The sequence below is a fragment of the Nipponia nippon genome, unplaced genomic scaffold, assembly GCF_047370975.1.
Source record: "Nipponia nippon isolate SJK-2023a ecotype South Korea unplaced genomic scaffold, ASM4737097v1 scaffold_9, whole genome shotgun sequence".
NCBI classification, from domain to species: domain Eukaryota; kingdom Metazoa; phylum Chordata; class Aves; order Pelecaniformes; family Threskiornithidae; genus Nipponia; species Nipponia nippon.
Window position 1 is genome coordinate 46,665,997 of NW_028262413.1, and position 19,845 is coordinate 46,685,841.

Here is a 19,845-nt window from a genome sequence, read left to right on the forward strand (position 1 = left end):
ACATGTGCAATTCCCCACTGAACTTCATGAAAACTGTGTGTACATGTCTCTAAGCAGCTTGTTGCCAGTGTGCTTATTTATGCTTACAGCTGCTTCGCACAGCTTTGTGCTCTCCTGGCTGATATGCGGGAATCTCTTCATCATCTTCCCTCTGCCAGGTACACTCAGCTCCTGAAAATTACCTTCCCCCAGCTGGTACACACGGAAGGGCATTGTCCTGAATAATAGTCTTGATGGGTGGCAGTCATAACATAGTAAAAAGATGGTAGACTGCCATTAACTTACATTGTATGCTACTCTTTACATGCCTTTTTTCTTCTTGTCCCAGTCTTCCTCCATAATCCTACGATCTCTCGGTCTCTGAAGGTTTATATCAGTAACATCTTGAAAACCACTTTAAAGAAAATGGGTTCAATCTTCCCCTTGATCTTTACATAGGCTGACATCAAGAGGGAGTCCCACGTGTGGCATGAACATACAGAATATGCTGTTTCAGATGAAGTTTTGTGGCTATTAGGATCAGAAAGCCATGTGAATTCTCTGTCTGGTGCGAGTGGGCAGGAAAACCTTCAGATGTCCCATGATCCTGAACTTTTCTGATCTTTTTCAGGCCATGCCTAATTAGTACCAAATTCAGAAAGCAAAAATTTAAGCCTGAATTATTTATCACGTCATATTTATAAAATGCACTGCAATACACATCATGGCCCAGTTCACAACAACTACAGATAAGATTAATCTTTCACCGACGGCATACTCCTTAATATGAAAATATAATTATCTAGCTGAAGAGTTTCTTAAATTACATACTTTCAAACAAGTATGAGCAGAATTTATCCTTGTGTGTGGTGGTAAGCCAAGTGGAGAAAACATTGGAAGCAGAATTGACAAAACACGTTGGCTCTGTCTGTCTATCAGCATTTCCAGTGCACACCTTACACAGCCCTGTCAACATCTCAACTCCAACCTGGTCTCGAATACGAATGTAATATTTTCCTCCCTGAAACATGATCATGAAGAAAGGAGTTCCAGAACTGCAGGGACACACTGAAGGATAAAGTGCTTGGTTTGCAGTAAATTCCCTGCAAGTTAATACACATTTATCTTGCCAAACATGGAAATTAAAAACCAGAAGAATATCACAGAAATTATTCTTACCTTTACTTGGAGTAATTTGTATCTGCATTTGATGTACATTTACAGACGTGCATGGGATTAAGTACAGAGTATTTGTTGCAAATGCCTTTGAGAAAAAGCCACACCTTTTTAGTCCGCATTGTCTGCAAAGCACATTTTCTGCAGTTTCCTCTGGAATGCTACATCCAGAAAGATGTGCAATAAACTTGTAGAGTAAGTGTGTATAAATATATCTCTTTAATTTACTGTACTTTTAAAAAACATTTTCTCCCTTGAAGAAACTCACAGTGACTACAGGAAAGCCTACCGACTGTTACTCTGATCATCATCAATAATGCACAGTAGAGTTTTAAAGCCTGATAGATGGATATACCGATGGTAAAGAGGCTCAAAGACAGACAAATGCAGTCCAGTGAGTGAAGAATGCAAGCGGGAGGAGGGGCTATAAGTGAGCTTATGACATGGATTTTCTTGTGGGAAAAAATGCCCTTCTCGGGGATGCATGCCCAGTATCTTTGAAAAGTAGCTTTGTTGTTAGCAGTGTAGAACTTCCTATTTTTGCATTTTATTTAATTCTTAAAAGATTTTTTCCATTATACATTCTAGGTATAATTTCATTGCTTTTGCTTCATGCTTCTAGGAGCTGAGCTGCTGTGGTGATGTTCTCTCCACTAGAAACAGAAGGCATGCATTGCTTTAAAGCGTAAATGAAGGGGTGAGGTGACAGTATCCCAAATGCTGGCTGCCTGATCAGCCTGCCTTGCTCCCTACCTTCTTCCAACCTGTATTTGTTTGACAAACAATTACATTTCCCAAATGAATTGCTGTTAATACAAATGCGTTTTGATTGTCAGTGCCACTGGTGGTTCTGCAGTTATGGGCAAGAATATAAGTTTATTTCCCTCCAGGGCCTCTACAGGGAGCTGAGGGAGATTAACCAGTATTTTAGGCAGCTACGTGCGAAATACCGGTTGGGTCAATAACTTGCCCCCCTGCTGCTGTTACGCTAGCTGTCAAAAGCTGGCAAAGAGACATATCAGTATGGAGTCAAGTGCAGGTCTGATTGTACTGAGACTGCCAGCCTGGACTCTCCGACTTCACTGGATATTCCTCTCTGCCTCTGTGTAATCACGAGAACTCTTTGTCAAACCAGCATTAATCTGCTCTCCATAACTACCCTTCTGTGTGATGAGAAGCACAGGAAAATGAGAAAAGCGTAAAGACCAAGTTTTGTGACAAAGCAGGGTTTTGTACGACGGAGCAGCTGTAATGACTCTCAGCATTCAGAAAACACCTCTCTGCATCCCTAGGTACGATGGGCCTAAGAGTCACCGTACCACAACTGCACCCCCGTGGAAAGGGCCATTCAAGGAGAAAAACTCTGCAGGATTTCCAGATGATCTGCATCCCTCCTGAGGATTCTTTTTACAGAAGGCTAACATCTGGCTCCAGGTTTGGAGCCATCTTCAACTAATCTGAATACAAATTTAATGAATGCCAATTATTGTCACCATCATGAGTGATTTAAATATGGGTAAGTTCAGCTGATCTTGTCTCAATCTATTATTTAAAAGTTTGCAGTCACAAGTCCAGTGCTATAACTGATGCAACAGCAAAGCAAAACAACTCACCAAAACCCCCAGAACAAAACCCCCAAGGTTTACAAAGGCAATTGCTAATTTTACCTGTCCAGCCCGCAAGACAGCAGCAATAACCGGTGACAGGATCGCACCCGTCTGCATGGCTACAGTCACAACGTTCACTGCAATTAAGGCCATATGTTCCATCCTTCCAAAAATATAAATAAAAAAGTCTCTCAGTAATCAGTTTTTGTTCTAAAATGTGCAAAATCATCTATCATGTCCCTCTTAATGCTGAGTTGCATTTTTAAAATTAACATACAGAGAAGATAGAAACAACTCAGTGCCTAACATTTCTATATAGAACCAAATGAGGAATCATTTTAAAAAATGATGTTCAAGAAAATGCAGATAACATGGCAATAGCTCCGATATAAAATATAATGCAAAGTATAATACATCTACTTGACTGCTGGATCCCCAATCTGTTATTTACACATGATTTCCTTCAGATATCCATAGACAAAGTGAGACACTGACCTATGGTACACTTAGAAGATCTATGTGCACTGTGGCTTTAAAGGGGATGCAAGACCATCCCGGTCGTACTTACAGGGCACGGCTGGTCGCAGTACTCCCCTTGCCATCCAGGGGAGCAGAGACAAAAGCCATCAGCCGGCCTGCAGGCTGCTCCGTTTGTGCAGTAACATGTCTGGTTACAGTTAAGACCCCAGCTTCCACTTGAACATGGAATAGAGCAATCCACTCCTTGCCACCCTAAAGAAACATACGAGAGAAACGGCATTTGAGATGTTTTCATGAAAAAAGCAGGGTAGAGTCAGCAAGAAAGGCAGCTTGCAAACGGCAGATCTTTGATTCTAGGACCAGTTTCCTCCTGATCTTCGTGTAAATTAAGACTACCTTGGGGTCAAAGATTGACCCTTTAATTATGACCTCCCGACTTCATCTACCAGCATCTATATGTACAGAAGGGCAACATAGGTATCGCTGTGTTGGCTGTTTAACAGATTAAGGCGTTTGACGCCTCTCCAGAATCTGCTCGGGCAGCAAGAGAGCGCAGTAGTGTCTGGCAGGCTGGAGACCTGCTGATCAGCGAGAATGCAAGAAACTTGCCATTCCATGCTGCCTGTTTCTTCCCTCATATTTTTTTGAGAACACTCTTTAATATAAAGAAGCTATTACACCTAAAAAAGGACCAAGGCCATAATTTCTAACCATTAAGGCTCAAATCTTAACTACCCGCCGCACAATGGCTTTCATTACACTGCAGCTGTATGTAATGGAGTTGAGCAGTAACTCATGGTTTATACACCGTCATTAAATGGGGTTCTACAGTGATCCATTAATTCATGTTTGAAATGCCAGATTTTATCGTTATTTGCCTCACTTCTGTTTTAGGGCTTATGCAAGCCACACAGGCATAGCTCATGTTGGTGTTCTGGGGGAGGGCACCGCTACACAGGGAATGTAAGAGGTACTGTGCTATGGAGCGGTACAAGATTTCTCAAGTGATTACAGGATACATGGGTTACGCTCACTATCAATCACATAAGGGAGTTATGGACACGTGTGTGGGAAGAGAAGACTCTTGCAGACAGGCTCCGGAGCAAGCAAGACTTCTTGTTTCCCCAGACAAAGGACAGCCACATCCTGCAACCCCATGCCAGCTCGGGGAGCAGAGGATACCTGCACATGGCTGGAGTGTCACAGTGTCAGGGTACAGCAAGGACGAGGAGCTGAGGAAGGCAACAAGGGCAGACAGCCAGGGCCCACCCCACAGTCCCCAAGTGTAGGGTTGGCAGCCAGGCTCGGCCAGGAGCCCAGACCACCAGGAAAGCCTATGGGAATGAGACCAGTCCAAGGTTGAGACAGGCAGTTGGTCTGCAGGTCGAGGTCAGGTCTGGTGAGGATGACCACAGCTGGGCACAGCCCAGTGCAATGGGCTAAAGAAAAGACAGGCAGGAGCCTGCCTCTGCTCCCTGGCCCAGTTGTGTCAGCCTAGGCATGGAGGGGAGAACAGGGGCTTTTGAGTGCTGGAGAAATGGGGCAGCAAAGGGACAGAGTGAAAACCCCAACAGTCTGGGGATTGCTTTGCAGTTCCTTTGGAGAGGAGCTGTGGCTCTGCCAGCACACTTAGTTCTGTGACCTGTTCTTGCAGCAGAGCAGTTAAGCCTGGCCCCTGTTCAGGGCAGAGACAAAACATACAGTCAAGCCCCTGTTGAGTTTTGATACTCAGGCAGACTGTTGAATTACTGACAGGCACAAGAAAATAGTGGAGTTACTGACTGCACAGCTGTGCCACTTTAAAAGGGGAGAAGCATTGATGCCAAATTGTAGACAATTGTTAAATCTGAATTTTGTTTACCTTCTTTGCAATAGCACAGACCATCCACAGGGGAACATGCGCCATCATTTTTGCAATTACAAACTGATGAGCAATTGGTACCGTAGGTTCCTGCCATGCAGGTAATGGTGCAGTCATCTCCCTGCAAACCAAAAAAAGTCAGAGTCAGCTAAAGAAATTTGAATTGCAGGAAATTCCCATCTCTGCACAGGGAGGCTTTCTCTTTCGAAACAGTGAACAGAGTGTTATGAGTTGATTGCTGACTCTTCAGCACTTGAGCAGCCACCACTGCTTCCCATGATTACGATGCAATTAGTGCTTTGATTGACTTGGAGGAAAGGGACAAGTTTCTGGCATTCATTCAGCAGGAGGTGGGGAAGTTACAAAAACAAACCTCCTAGAACAGATGTTAGATCATTAAGCAAAACATCACTTACGAAACACTAATCACAAAATATACAGTCTGAAACCGTGTAAAGATTGCTCTGCATTTCTTGGAAAATATATTCTAAGAATAGTGTTGTTAAATAGGTAAAGGATCTCGTACGTGCTCATCTTCCACAGGCCGGCAGAGAGGCAAACTACATGGCAGGTGCATCAGACCCTTTTGATGCGTAGCTGGTACATGCATTTGTTTTCAATTCATTTGCATGAGATTGTGACTTTAGGAGGAACGCTGAACGAGGAGTGATACATATGTCAGAGAGGAGGCACACAGAGCAGAACACAGAACAGACAGCCTCTGCCCGATTTCTGCTTTAGGTGTGGGGAAAGTGAGGGAGAGTAAATACTTAAATGTTACAGAAATATAGAATATTTCAACAGTAAATTACGGTATGCTGTGTGCACTGATTAGCTTGTGTGGCTGAAAGGAGAGACACGGTTCTTACTAATATTGTTCATCTGATACAACAAGAGAATTAAAATGTGAGCACAATTCCTTTAAACCTACTTACTGAGTCCCACAGTCAGGTCCACATACGTTAGCATATACAAGGTATTTTTGCTCCTTTTTCTTCTCTGTGCAGTCCTGACTTTCACATCACAAATTAGCTCCTAAATTTACTTCTTCAGTGAGTCAAACTTTAATAATTTAGTTCTATGTCAGAGAAAGCTATCCTACTCCAAAGTTAAATAGTAACTACATTGCACAGTGTGACCTATACCATAGCTCAGGGGAAAAGATATTGGTCAAAATGTATTTTTGCAGGTGAGAGGCTTCACTGTTTGATAGGAGGATCCATTTATCAGGAGATAAATGCATGAAATGTCAGCTTCCCTACACCATGGCAAGTACCTCCAGGAGCCTGTATATCACAGCATCAGACACTGAGAGAGTAAAAGGAAATATGAACAGATTTCTGAGCACCATAAACCCCCATATGCTTGCTGTAGCAGTTCTGCCTAGCACCAGTATGACTCATCCTATTTTATACTAAAAACTTTGGTTTAGGGGAAAGTAAAAGAAATGGTTAAAATATGTACCGCTCAGAAGTAAATCCTACAACTCTCTGATTTTTGAGTGAAAGCGGTGTTTGCAAAAGATGCTATCTTTGACCTTGGTGGAGTAAAACAAGTTGGCCTGAAAAGGCCTGGCAGTAAAAGGTGCTGCCTTGACAGCCAGAATATCCAAAGCATGCTGCCCCTCATTACCCTGCCAGCATGCCTACAGAATGAGCTACAGGAGCCCAGAGCCGAGCGGGATGGCAGAGGGGCATTCAGTCTCCACGCCTAATCAATCCTCTGCCTTTCTCCTGTGTGTGGCAATTAGACAGCCAATTATTGCCACTTAGAAAGCTGTATCTTGTGTGAATGAAACTCCCAACTCATTCCGTGTACAACACAGAACTGCCGGTACTGCTAATAATTTCTATGACAACTGACCTTATCTGGATTTGAACTAGTGGTCTAGAAGTAAAAGAAAATTCCTTTGAAAAGGAAAGCAGAAGAGGTAGTGCGGAGCTAAAATATCCCCTTGGGAACCAGATTAACGAAAACAGCACCTGGGCCACGGGGGGAAGCAGAAGGTGGATTTCCAACTCCTCAGCCGGCTCTCCGTGACCGCAGATCAGCTCGTGTTGTGCGCCAAGTTCTCCCTGGCCACGCGCACAACAGGCTGGTGTGGATTCACCAGTTTTCTTCAGCCTTACTGTGCATGGAGGGCAGTCAGACACAGACACTTCGGGTATCCCAAAGAAAATGTACTGTATGCAAGCTAAACATCAGGCTGTTTCATCTTTATTCAACATGCCTTTGACTTTTGGCATTTACTTTAATATACTACACTTTATGGACTAACAGAGGTTGGTCATTCTGGCTGTCCACCTTATACGCACTTGCTTTGCAAACAAACCTTAACTGAAAAAATAGCTGGCTTAATGAGATTTCCATCCCCGGGTTTGACAAGCGAGACCTTCAGAGCTCTGAGTGACAACTGCCAAATACACTTAACTTCTTAATTACATGAGAGGAAAATGCACTTGAACTATAGCACTGGCTCTAAGATTTTATTAATTATAAATGCACGCCCCGTTATTAACATTTTGAACTTGATTTGGGAGAATGACCTATGAAATTAAATGCATTCAGGTACTGCTAAAGATATGTAAATTCCACCTCTCTCTCACCACCTGCCCAAGTGAATAATGCCGCAGTATACATCTATCCAGTTGTTAATGAGTTATATAGTCTCTTAAATGGATTTCAAATGTTGTGTACTGAATCTTCACTCTTGCAATATGGTACTTTATGTTTCTATCTTATTTAGCAAAATTAATCAACAGCTGTGTTCCTTATGTTGATTATTCTTTTTTCTATTAAGATCAGGAGGTTAATGAGAGTAGTGAAATGCCTGGATGTGGTATACATGATAGGAAGGAGTAGTTAATTCAATCAAACCTATACCCCTGAAAATGTTAAAACTATATTAAGAAATCTGGCTATAAATAACTTGGTATTTTACATCTCTATTTTCCAAGTCAGAATGATCCATATGGACATCACAAACTTTCAAAAGTGCTTCATTTTCTTCATCATTTTCACTTAGAAGGCCCAGTTTATCAAAATAGACCCCTGAGATCTATCCAGTGTATTATTTCCTAATTTCAGGGGTCGAATCTGACTCTAACATAATCAATAGAAAAACTTTCTTTACGGGCTGTGGGATCAGGGCCAGCTCCAGTAAATGCCCGGCTGCGCGGGTGAAGCAGCGTGTTCCTGCCCTCTGCTTTGCACTGCACCTGCCCTGGCCCCAGCCTGCGAGATGGCGCCTCGGTCCCACCAAGGACGGGGCGTCCCACATCTTCACACAGCTGCGCAGAAGCTAACACGAGTGCGCCTTTTTTTGTTTGAAATCCAAATCTGATGGGAGTATCCCAACATAGCAAAGATACAGGTGAGGGCTCTGTGATCCCTGGGACCCTAAAAAGTCAGCTTTAAATCAAAACGAATGGTGGCAGCAATGTAACTAACACCACCTATATGACCTTCCATACCTTTAAGTACTTCAGAAATACTAACTAATTGTTGCTGAGACTAAATGACAGACTTTCGTAGCACCACAAGAGGTTTGGGCATACAGTTCTTGTTATTGTTATTTCTCCCCTATGTATCGAGGGTTAGGTCCTAGGAACCAGACTCCATTAATAACTCAGGCTGCCAGCTCACATCCATCAGCATCAAATATTAATAGACTCACGAGGGCCAGAGCATACATCTTTCCGGATGGCAGTCAATAATACGTCTTGTTTCTGTTCAGGGAGAGGGGAAGATTTTCTTCCACAAAAATTATTATTGTACAATATTAGTAGAGCTTAAAGACACATTGCTGCCTTAGGTGTTAGCTGTGTTAACAAGCTCTGGACGGTTCAGAAAGTGTTTTCCCTGGATTAATGTTGCCCTAACGGATTAGATTTCTTGTTTCTGTTAAAAATACATTCCTGCTGTAAACAACGACCAGCTCCCTTTAAAATCCTTTTCTGGTGTTCAATACAAAGATTTGTATTTATTCCTGCACATTTTGGATCAGGCCTTTAAATCCATGGGATGCATTTTCAAAGGAAAAAAAAGGGTATTCCAGACCATAAAGGGAGCTAATGACCCAGCAATGGTCAATAACACCCGGCAAAGTCTGCACTCCTACCTGGTCTCTCTCTAAGTTTCACTATTTAAGGATATGAAATTAAGAATTTCAGAAGTAGCTACAATCTATAGGAATAAATTTGCCTTGGAGGGCTAAAGCCTGGTTCCACTGAAGTCAGTGGCAAAACAGAAAATCAATTTTTCAAGGCCTCTGCAATGCAGAGGACTAACAGGGCTGTTACTGAACTTGGCCTCAAGTTTGCGTGATGAAGACCTATGTGACAGGTTTGTTTAAGTGTTCTTAAGGTTTCATCTGTCAAGGTGCTGAAAATCCTCAGCTCCTGTGCAGATTATTAGGGGGGGAGTGACAACACTGAAAGGCAACATATTTGAACCTTTGATAATCTGTAATGTGACTCCAGCTAATCTGAGATTTTTAACACCGTCTCTGATTTCCTCCCTCTCACCCTCCTCTCCTTTTTTGTGCCAGATGAATTAGAGGTGCAACACCTGTCCCCAGCAACAGGGAAGCTCGATGCTCTGTTCTCAGAGCTCGCAGTGCAGGCATTAAATAGAAAGAAGGGCATGGTGCAGTGCTATATGTATGTACTGATAAACAGGTCAGAAAGACAAAATGCAGGTGCTGTTTGTACCTGATGTCTGTGTGTCCAGATAAGCTGCTTGTTATGGGTTTGGTACATAAAAGCATATATTTATATATGTACACACATTACCTGGCACACCAGTGTGCTGGTACACAGTGTCTGTGCACTGATGCAGATCACAGATACAGTTCTGTATATTTACTTATTTAATTGTGACATTTACAATTAACCCAAAGTGGTTCTCCATAAACATTCCCTCAAGGTAAACATATGGTATCCAGCAACACAAACTGTCAGAACAAACTAATTTCCCTAATGGTGTTCCAGTGGAAATTAATGTGCTCTTCATAAGCGTATTAGCAGCAGCAGGAAACCGTACTTTTATCGGTCTTCTCCTCCACCCTAGACTCAAGCAATTTATTCATGACCTTACCACACAGCATCTTTAGTTTTCCAGACATAATGATGTCCTCTGGCAGAATTCCTTTCCCCTCTGGGTGTTACTAATTACTCCCTGCAGATGCTATTATTGGTGCTAATGATAAAATGCAGAAAAAAGGTTGGGGAAGGATCTTGTGCCCCGAACAAGCCAAGCATTCAGTTTGCAGGTAATCACTGTTACTAAGAACTGACAAATGTTCCTCTACCCACTTTGTAACACTATAAGACATAGTTATGCTAGGGTTTGATAGACATCTAAAACGGCACAATGACACCGCTGATGACCTTATTCAGTCTCCTTTTTCCTTTGCCCTTTTTATGGGAGAAGATGGGGTAAGGTGGAAAGGATGGGAAAGAGCTTTCTTATGTTTAAAAAGTGACTTAGCAGCTCATGACTCAGCCAAAACCACAAGCATTGGCAGTCCTGAACGCCGAAGTCTTTCATTAAATCATAAAGCACTTCCAACAGCCATCTGCAAAGCTTTCCCCAATCTGCACCTCAGTGGCATCACAGTCCTCTGAGAATGCTGTAAAACCCGGACATGCCATAAGGACCAAGCACAGATACCTTTGGGAGTGGGAAGAACTCACCGCTTTGCTTCCTATAATCTTACAAGGATTTACAAACATTTACAAATGGATGTCAGCATTTTATTTCACCTCTGAGTTTGTGCTAATATGCTAATTCATACAGTAAATTTCACAGTAAATGCCAAGTTCAAAATTCGTCATCCTGATAATAATTCTTAAATTTGGTGTTCGATCAAAAGTACTCAGCAAAGCATGCACACAAACAAAATGGGAACTTTATTTGTTATAAAGAGATTAGTAAGTAAAATTATTATAAATAATGTTAATTTTAAGTACTTAGAGTACTTTATTAAATACTATTTAATTTCATTATACTGGTTCTAGCCAAAGCCTTTGTTATGCAAAAGCAAAGCTAGGAGCACTGACTGTGAGGAGAATTAAAGTTAAAATTAAAAAGAATTAAAAGAATTTAATTAGAATTAAAAGTTACCACAAAGTAGCTGTGGATTGTTATTTTCCAAATTGTTTGTACAAAATCTGGCCGAACTTTGTGGATTCCTGTTTTATAAACCCAAATATATTTGCTGTGGCCTGCTACAGGCTGCTACTGGCGTAACACATGTAAGGCCACAGAAGAACCTGGGCCAGATTCTCATTTCTGGCCTGTTGGGCCCCTAGAGCCTCTCGTTCCCCCATCTGGGTTCTTCTGTTTCCCATTGCACAGCCTCACAATTGATCCGAGATACATTAACAGTATATTTGGCTTATTTTTATTTAAAAAAAAAAAAAAGGAGTACTCAGCCTGCGGTCCCAGGGCTGTATGGGTTTCAGAGCAACAATTATCCATCCATCTTCCCAGAAGGGACCTTCCCCATCACGGTGACCAGGCACCTAGGGAAGCCTTTGGCCACAGCTTAGGAAAGCCTTTGATTCGGATTTGGCTACCTAGAGAATAACTTATACCTATCAAGATTGGAGAACTTGTGCAGCCTTTCAGTCTGGACACCACGTATGCCTATGTAGAGCTGGAATTAACTGCACAGAGCTCATGGTTTCCAGCACAGTAAATCCCAGCTGTGAGGGATTTATTGTGCAGGATGCCAGGATCTGTGCATCTAAGGAGTCAGGCACTGCACGTTGGCTCAGGGTCCTTTCAAACTGGGAATCCAGGGCATGGGCCCTGAGGTCTCGTGTCTGAATATGTCCCTGTCCCCCTAACTCACAGGAAAGAGGAATGGAGGTGAGCTGCTCTGACAGCACTGGTGCCAGCAGAGCTGCCCTGGGTGCCCTCATTCCAGGCACAGAGAGGGTTTTTCCCATGCCGTGCACTGCATGATCTGCTAACAGTAAACCCACACAGACTAATAGATGCTGTGTGTGCAAGGTAGGTCTCATCTTTTGAAGCGGAGGGTGTGCAGAATCTCACCACTCTCCTGTTCTCCAGCATCCTAGCTCCGACACGCTTCATACATCCAAAAGGAACAATGCTCTGGCACAATAAAACTGGTGATGAAGTGGACCAGCACTCTGTAAGAATAAAGGCAGCAAATTCTAGCTTTGTGAGGTTTTTTTGCCTCCGTGAAATCAAGTGAAAACCAATACAAATAAAATTTTCATTAAAAAATTGGGTTTTGCATACTAAAACTCAGCAAACCTGAGCTGGATTTCTGTCAGGGAGTGCTATAATCCCCCTCACCACCAGGGAATAGTTTTCTAGTTTGCAATAAAAATATGCCCAATATCAGTCAGTTATCTGCAATTAAAAAAATCCATTCCTACTGTTCAAGCCACCTAAATATGGGCATTAAAAAAAAGAAAGAGAATTCAATAAAGAGAGCAGGCAAGAAATAGCACCCTCCCCTCCGCTTCCCGTAAATCAGTGTAGCGCTATTGCTGGCAAAAAATTCTAGACTAACTTTACAACGCTTGAATATCTGCCTGGTTTAGTATTTAGGCCTTAACTGCAGAGCACTTTAGTGTCAGCGAGGCAATGAATACAGCATCATATAATTAAATCTATTCACAAGGAAAGTAGTGTGGAGAGTAAAAAAGATGATCATCAACCCCTGAACAAGATTTTTTTATACAGTCAGCACTTTTCACCTAATAAAATATCAGAAAACACATTTATCCAGGAGGGACCTCTCCAAAAATAGGAGATTGAATTTAGACTGGGTAAAACAACTCCTACATCATTTCCTCGGGACATTTCATCCGGTGAGATGGCGCATCATACCTGAGAGGACAGCCTCCCACAGGCAGCGTGTAATGGAGTACAAGCAACATCGCCATGCATGGTTCAAAAAACATGACGGAGGTCAGTGTTCAGCTAAATGGGATGGGTGTGCAGAGCTCGGCCAGCCCCAGCAGCTGGCTACATCAGGGCAAGATGCAAAAGCAAACTCCTAATTCTGTTCACAGTGGAGCTGGGGAGACTGTTTATGGAGCAGATATTTCAGGTGGAAATGAAAACATCTATAGTTAATACATGGGTTTAGATTTAGTTAATGGGAAGATATATTACCAAGGCAGGTCAATCATGTCTATATCTGAAGGATTACTAATATACATTATGGGGCCAGCTGGATAACCCAGTCCTCTGTTTAGTTAAAGCAATTTAAATCTGGAAGAGGGCCACTTCAGATTTATTCAGGTGAGGCAGGGAGTAGAGTCTCAGAATATTTTAAACTTAACTCTGGGAAAGCTATAAAGAGTCAAACATCTGTGGGGCTCATTGCTGTTACTATAATCAACTTTGATCAGCTGCTATTCTAAAATGCTCCAAAAACGATGGCCATACCACAATTAGATGTCCCAAAAGGTAAAATGGCCGAGGCATAATGTGCATTATTTCAAGTTAGTGGAAAGTATTTACATGCCCGAGAAGTATATACTTGCTCTTCATGACATACTCATGATATACATGCTCTTCATGATGCACTCAGCAAGTTACTTGTGCAAACTGTGGGACAAGGCTAGCTAAGTATGTCAAAATACTAAATCGCAGTCCTTGAATGCTACTGGTAAAGACAAAAAAAGCTGTTTTCTTCTGCTTTTTTAAATGGACGCATCTGAATTGGAGTTATCACTATGGTAAAGGAAAGATTTTAGCACGCTATATGCAGTTCCACCATTTTCTTTCCCAGATTTGGGCAGAATAGATCAGCGGCTAACAGAAGCCTAAGCTCTTTGGAAATACGGAGAGGCATTTCAGTGCAGTGCAGTGTACTTCAGAGTGAGAATTCAGAGCTGGCTATGCCAGTTCTGCACCAGCTATTTTATGGGAGTATCTTTGTTTGGAAATCAGAGATGGTTTCTGCTCTGTCTACATAGCCTGAGTGGCACAGGCCAAGATCTACCTTGCAGAACAATTGTGGCCTCCTGACTTTTTTGCAATAATAAATTTGGGCTCTGGATGACAAGTTTGAACAGCTCTGCGAAAAGGACATTGCAAAAACAGGGAATAAAAGGTATCTTTTATACTTTCAGCCTCTGTGACGTCCTCTGGCAAGAAGATCCACAATTCAATTATAAATACAAAGGAGAAAAATTAGTTTTATTTGTTTGCTTCAAATCCACTGCCTGATTTTTAATTGGGTAACTTCTTATGCTGTGATAAATAGCAAACATGCATTCCTTCTTCCCCTTCCCCCCGGTGAAAGAGACCTCTCACATATCTACCCTCGGTGACCCCTTTTCTAAGCAAAATCATCCCACTCTCTTATTCTCATTTTATGGGAGCCATTTCACAATTTAATTACGCATTCTGTGAAAAGCACTATCTTTGTCTTTAAACCTGCTGTGCAATCATTTAATTGGCTGCCCCTTGGTCCCATGTTATTAGAAATAGTAAATAACCATTCCTTGTTCATGTTCTGTGCACCATCCACAGTTCCACAGATCTCTATCGTATCCCTCCTCAGCCATCTGTTTTCTGAGCTGAGTTCTAGCTTATCGAGTCACTCTTTGTGCAGAAGCTATTCCATATAAAAGATGATCTTTGTCACCATTTGCTCCTTCCATTATATCCTTTGTAAGCAGGAATCAGCCAAACTGTACCCAGTAATTTGAGATTTAGATATATTATGATTTATACAATACGACAAAAATGGTTTTTCCATCCTGTTTTGTTCTCTTCCTGATCAGTCTCGCGATTCTATCTGGCGCTCTGGGTTCGTTTGTTTTTTGACTGGTGCTGAGCACTCATTTGAGTTTTTCAGAAAACTAGCCACTGTGATTGCCTGATCTCTTTCCCTGAATGGGAGGAATTAAATTACAACTCCCCTTTTGTGTATTTACTTAACATTATTTTCCCGTTGTCTATTACTCTGTATTTTTGAGCACTGAATTTCAACCTACCAAGTCATTCAGTAACATGAAACCTTTCCTCAAATTCGTTACTAGCTTTATATTTGACAATCCCAACAGCTTTGCATTATTTGCAAACTTTCTTTGAGAATTCTTCTACAGCTGTACTATGCAATTGAGGATAACGCCCAAGCATAGTCTCAAATCTAAACCTGCCTACCAGGCGCACTGTCTGCACTCACCAGCGTGGTCACTAGCTGAGACCTGCATCTTTCTGTAGCAGAAGCTGCCAAACAAGTTCAGCACATCAGTGCATGCCTGAACTCTTGTTCACACAGGCTGGATGGACTGAGTCCAGGCAGAGCTAAATGTGCTGTACCCAGCAGGTACCCTCAGCTGGTCTCTTGCTAAGAGCACTGAAGCCACCGAAGCTGCAATGTGGATGGAAAATATGCAGGTGTGGGGCTGGTGATGCTAACGCCTGTGGCTGACCTTGCTTCTGAGCTGCACGATCCACATGTGAAAGGATCAAAGCAAAAAAAAGAAAGGCTCTAAAAAAGAAAAGGTATGCCAACTTCAAGCTAATGGGGTTTATGATGTACCTTCTGAAAAGCTGGTAAACAACCTGGCAATCATACACAGGCAGTTAAACAGATATCCCCTTCAGACTTTCACAGATATTCCTAAATCCAAAAACCCACAGCAAAAGAGCTCAAGATCTGGTAAAATTTCAGTTGCTCTTTGGCATAAGAAAACACACCAGGATTTTCCATTTATACATGTCTGATTGTAAAAGATAAAGTCTTTTCCTTTGACAGGATAGTTAGACAGAAAATAAAATGAAAAACTAACCTGTGACTTAAATCCTATACTTCGGTTGCTTTAATGAACTCAGTTTGCAATTTGAACTACCAGGGGAGTCAGCTACCCACACTTTTATGCATAGATCCACAGATAGTGTAGATAAGGATATATACATTTAGAAGCTTAATAGATGAAAAGAGACACTGCTATTGGCAAGCAGTTTATTCCTCTGCAAAATTCAGATCAAATAACTCAGTCTGAACAGAATATTGAGCTCCACTGATTCTGAATGAGGCTACAGGAACGGAAATGCAATTTGACATAGCCACATTGCCAATTAAGGATAAAATACAGGAAATATGTCAACTAGCAACAAAGGCAGAGGCATTCAGGCGTTCTATATGAAGTTGGTTCCTTTGGACCCACTTATGAAAACTTTGGAGTTATTCAGGTAAATAAAACTGCAGCAGAGCCCAGAAGTAAAAGTAAATATAAGAAGAAAGAGGAGGAGACCTGGGACTTGCTCACGGTTCTTATCAAATTATAGACACTGTGTGTGACTGAATAAGTTCTCATTAGTAGAGGTAGTCACTGAGACAAACTCCACTCTTGTATATCTGGGACAATCCTCCCGAAGCTAGCAGTCGTGTTCAGGTAAACTTGGGCTGACAAAGTAGAATTTGAGCTGTCACAGACAATTTCTGAAGCTCGTACATTGATAAGGGAGTGAGAAAACAAAATGAAATAGAAGTAGTTCATAAAAGGGTCTGAAAAATTCCACTGAATTCAAAAAAAGGGATGCAGTTTCCACAACTGAGGGACACCCACTGTGTCCTGTGCATCCAGTGACCTTATTAAATACTCGGGTACAATAGTTCACCTGCTCAAAAGCATACAACAATCGCCCTGAAGTGAGAGAAGACCCTTCATTATGGCTGATGTAGCCAGGCGCTGACATGAACACTGTCAGGGGTTAGGAAAACACAGGCTCCCAAACGCTGTGGCTGCCAGTGCTCCAGCAGAAATGTCTCATCGGTCAATAGGAGCTCCGGGGGGAGAACACCAGCAAGCCTAATAGGCAGCAAGCACCTGGTTCATTGATATAAAAATCAATAGGGGAGCGGCTTCGTCTGAAAGCCTGGGAATACACAGGTGGCCTCCCCATAATGATCTTCCCCGTTGGGATCTGAATGTAAGATATCTTCTCCTGTAATAGAGCAGAGCCAGAAGAATCCATTTGTGAGTTGTTATTGAAATACTGGTTTTAGCCCACATCCAGTTTCTTTTCATTGAGGTGATGTTCATCGTTTCCTAGTCTACATGCGGCAGGGCTATCTCAGAATTGGATTGGCTTTTCAGAAAGGCACCTGCCGTTTATGAAAGATGCAGTAAAATCTGGGTGGCTTGCAGTGCTTATGAAGGGTGTTGTTCTGAAAGCTCTGAGTACCTGTGCTGTTTGTCCCCAGAAAAAGCCCTACAGGGCCTTTGAAATGGATCACACAGCCACGCCACCAAGCTTGACCCGAAGCAGTGGTTTGTGAAGGTAAAATGGTAAAATGGCTCAGTCTGCCAGCAAATTTGCCAGTCACTGCTGATAGAAATGGGGTTTGTGATGTACATACTGATCCACAGGGAGCTGGACTGAGACCAAAGCCATTTCATGCAGGCCACTGCACAGCCAAGAGAAGATAATTTTCAATCTGTACTGACCTGGCCTGGATCAGACCTAGTAGCCTAGGGATGCAAAACTTTATAGTCTGTTATTAGCCCCAATGGCCTAAAAAAAAAAAAAAAAAAGTACAGCCATTTTACGCACATAAACATGTACTTTTGTATGCATAGAGAAGTGGGTAAAAAAATTCAGAGGTCATCAATGAAAAGGGATATCAAGATGCAATTGAGAGGTAGTTTTCATCTGGTCTATGAATATGCAAAAATCCTGATAGGTATAAATGATGCCTGACCAGCTCTATTTATGTGAGGAATGTACCAAAACATTGGGCATGAGGTGTTTTGATTTATGTTAATAAACTCAGACCTACCAACATGCAGCCCAGCTGACAGAAAAACTTCCGTACAACTAGGAAGTGACAGGTCTTTCATTTCAAGAACAATTTTCCAGCTCACTCTTAATTAGGCTGTATGGAACAGAGCGGTTTTTGTTGCCTGCTTCTTGTTCCACATCCACTTGTGAAGTAATTTGTAAGCTTAGAAAAAATTATCAGGTGAGTTTTCAGACTTATCTCCATCTAGAAGACACCAAGAAAACACAAGTTGGAGGGACAATGCATTCCTCAAAGACCAGAACCAGGAAAGGGGGATCTAGGATGCAGCCACAGTTAGCAGAGAGGACCTGATTGTGTTATTGTGACTGATAGTCTCACAATTAATAGCATTTTCATCTTTATCCACTTTTCAAGCACCACGGGAATATAATTTTTAACTTTTCCCATCATGGTTTCCGAGGGCACCGTTACATCTTCCATTTTTTAAAAGTTATTTTAGTTGAATTTCCCATATCCCTGTCTTTCACTTTACCCCCAGACCTAAAACTCACATCGATATCTGTTATCAAAGAGACTGCATTTCCTTCTTGCTGACTTTTACAAAATGATCTTCTCAAAACTGTTCAGAACACTTCGAAACTGCCAGATCTTTTTGCTGTTTCTTCAGCTGCATCCCACTACTCTCTTTGTATCCAAGCAGAGACTTTCCCTCTTGCGCTGCTTCTTGGATCACAGCAATAGTCATCCTGGGTTGGTTTTGCCTTTCTGTTGTCTATGTCTCTTTACTTCAAGGGTAGCTGAGGAATTAGTCATGGCTACAGAGGGATATTCCCAAACACCTTAAAATGAAATTTACTAAGAGCTTCCGAATAACTGAGGGGAAACAAAGGAAAAACCAATACATAGGAAAGAATTCAAAGGCTGGGAGCATGGGAATTAATTTCTTCCACATCATGACTTAATATTCAGTCTTTGTTCAGGCAAAATCCTTTCCTTTTTAGGGAATGCGATGCACGGTACTTTTAACCTGGTTATTCAGGGAGGGGATTATGTGAATGTGAGGTCCGTGAGCCCATCTGCGTGTCTTTTGCTAGCTAAAGTATCATAGGAGACCTGACAGAGAGGCAGGGTTACCACGGTGGGGTAGGAAAGGCCAGGGGCTGAGGATAGACATCGGTAGAAACCAAGGCTCTTTTAGCTCCACTACATAGAGGACAACTTGTTTTACTTTTATTATTAATTAATAATTCACTCACTCCCAGCTACAGCCTACGCTCAAACCCCCCTGCACAGTGTGGGCGCCTTTTTGTGTGCCCATTGCCACTACTGCTAGCCATTCGCAATGGTTCTGAGACATTGGATTATGAATACAAATAGGAAACCAGTGAGAAGAAAATGCATCTTCCTTGTGCATCTAGGTAATTCATGAAATGAGACTGGGCAAACTATTTCTGTTGCCTGTAATACTCCAGTTAATTGGACAACTGCTGTGCCAGAAAACCTTTTCCCCACCTACAGCAAGTAAGATTTATACTGGTGGTTGGTAACAAGAACATCTTGATAAAATGGTTGAATTTATTTTATTCCTATAAATGAAAAGAGCTCTTAACAAAGGGGGGTAACTGATATGCTCGGTAAATCAAGGATAAAAGGACACAGGCTCTACTGAAGATTTTTTCCCCTCCTCTTTTCTTTTTAAACCTTTTGATGAGGTGCCCTGTTGCTCTGAGATGAGCTTCCACTGAAGTACTTTCGGAATTATCTCAAAAAGAAACAGATCATTTAAATGAGTTAAAGCCCCCCAAACAGATCCACTATCTCCAACTTTAGGTTCATTTTTCATATTAAGAATTTTGTGAAATTTATAAAATAACTTTACTACTGAACCAGGGGCTTATAAGACAAAGAAGCCTCATTCATTTTTTCCTGCTTCCTTCTGAAGTGGTGAAGGATGATACATTTAGAATAAAGATGAAAGCAAATATGTA

The 19,845-nt window shown here is 41.9% G+C and overlaps 1 protein-coding gene across 1 annotated transcript in view; it reads right to left on the bottom strand.

The window, feature by feature from the left end:
* Positions 1-19,845, bottom strand: part of MEGF11 (multiple EGF like domains 11) — a 238,761-nt gene that overhangs the window by 56,767 nt on the left and 162,149 nt on the right. The window contains exons 13-15 of the mRNA XM_087745188.1: positions 5,104-5,224; positions 3,331-3,494; positions 2,823-2,925 (exon numbers count right to left, since the gene is read on the bottom strand). Of these exons, the coding sequence (XP_087601314.1) occupies positions 2,823-2,925; positions 3,331-3,494; positions 5,104-5,224 (388 nt within the window). The remainder of the gene's footprint in view (positions 1-2,822; positions 2,926-3,330; positions 3,495-5,103; positions 5,225-19,845) is intronic.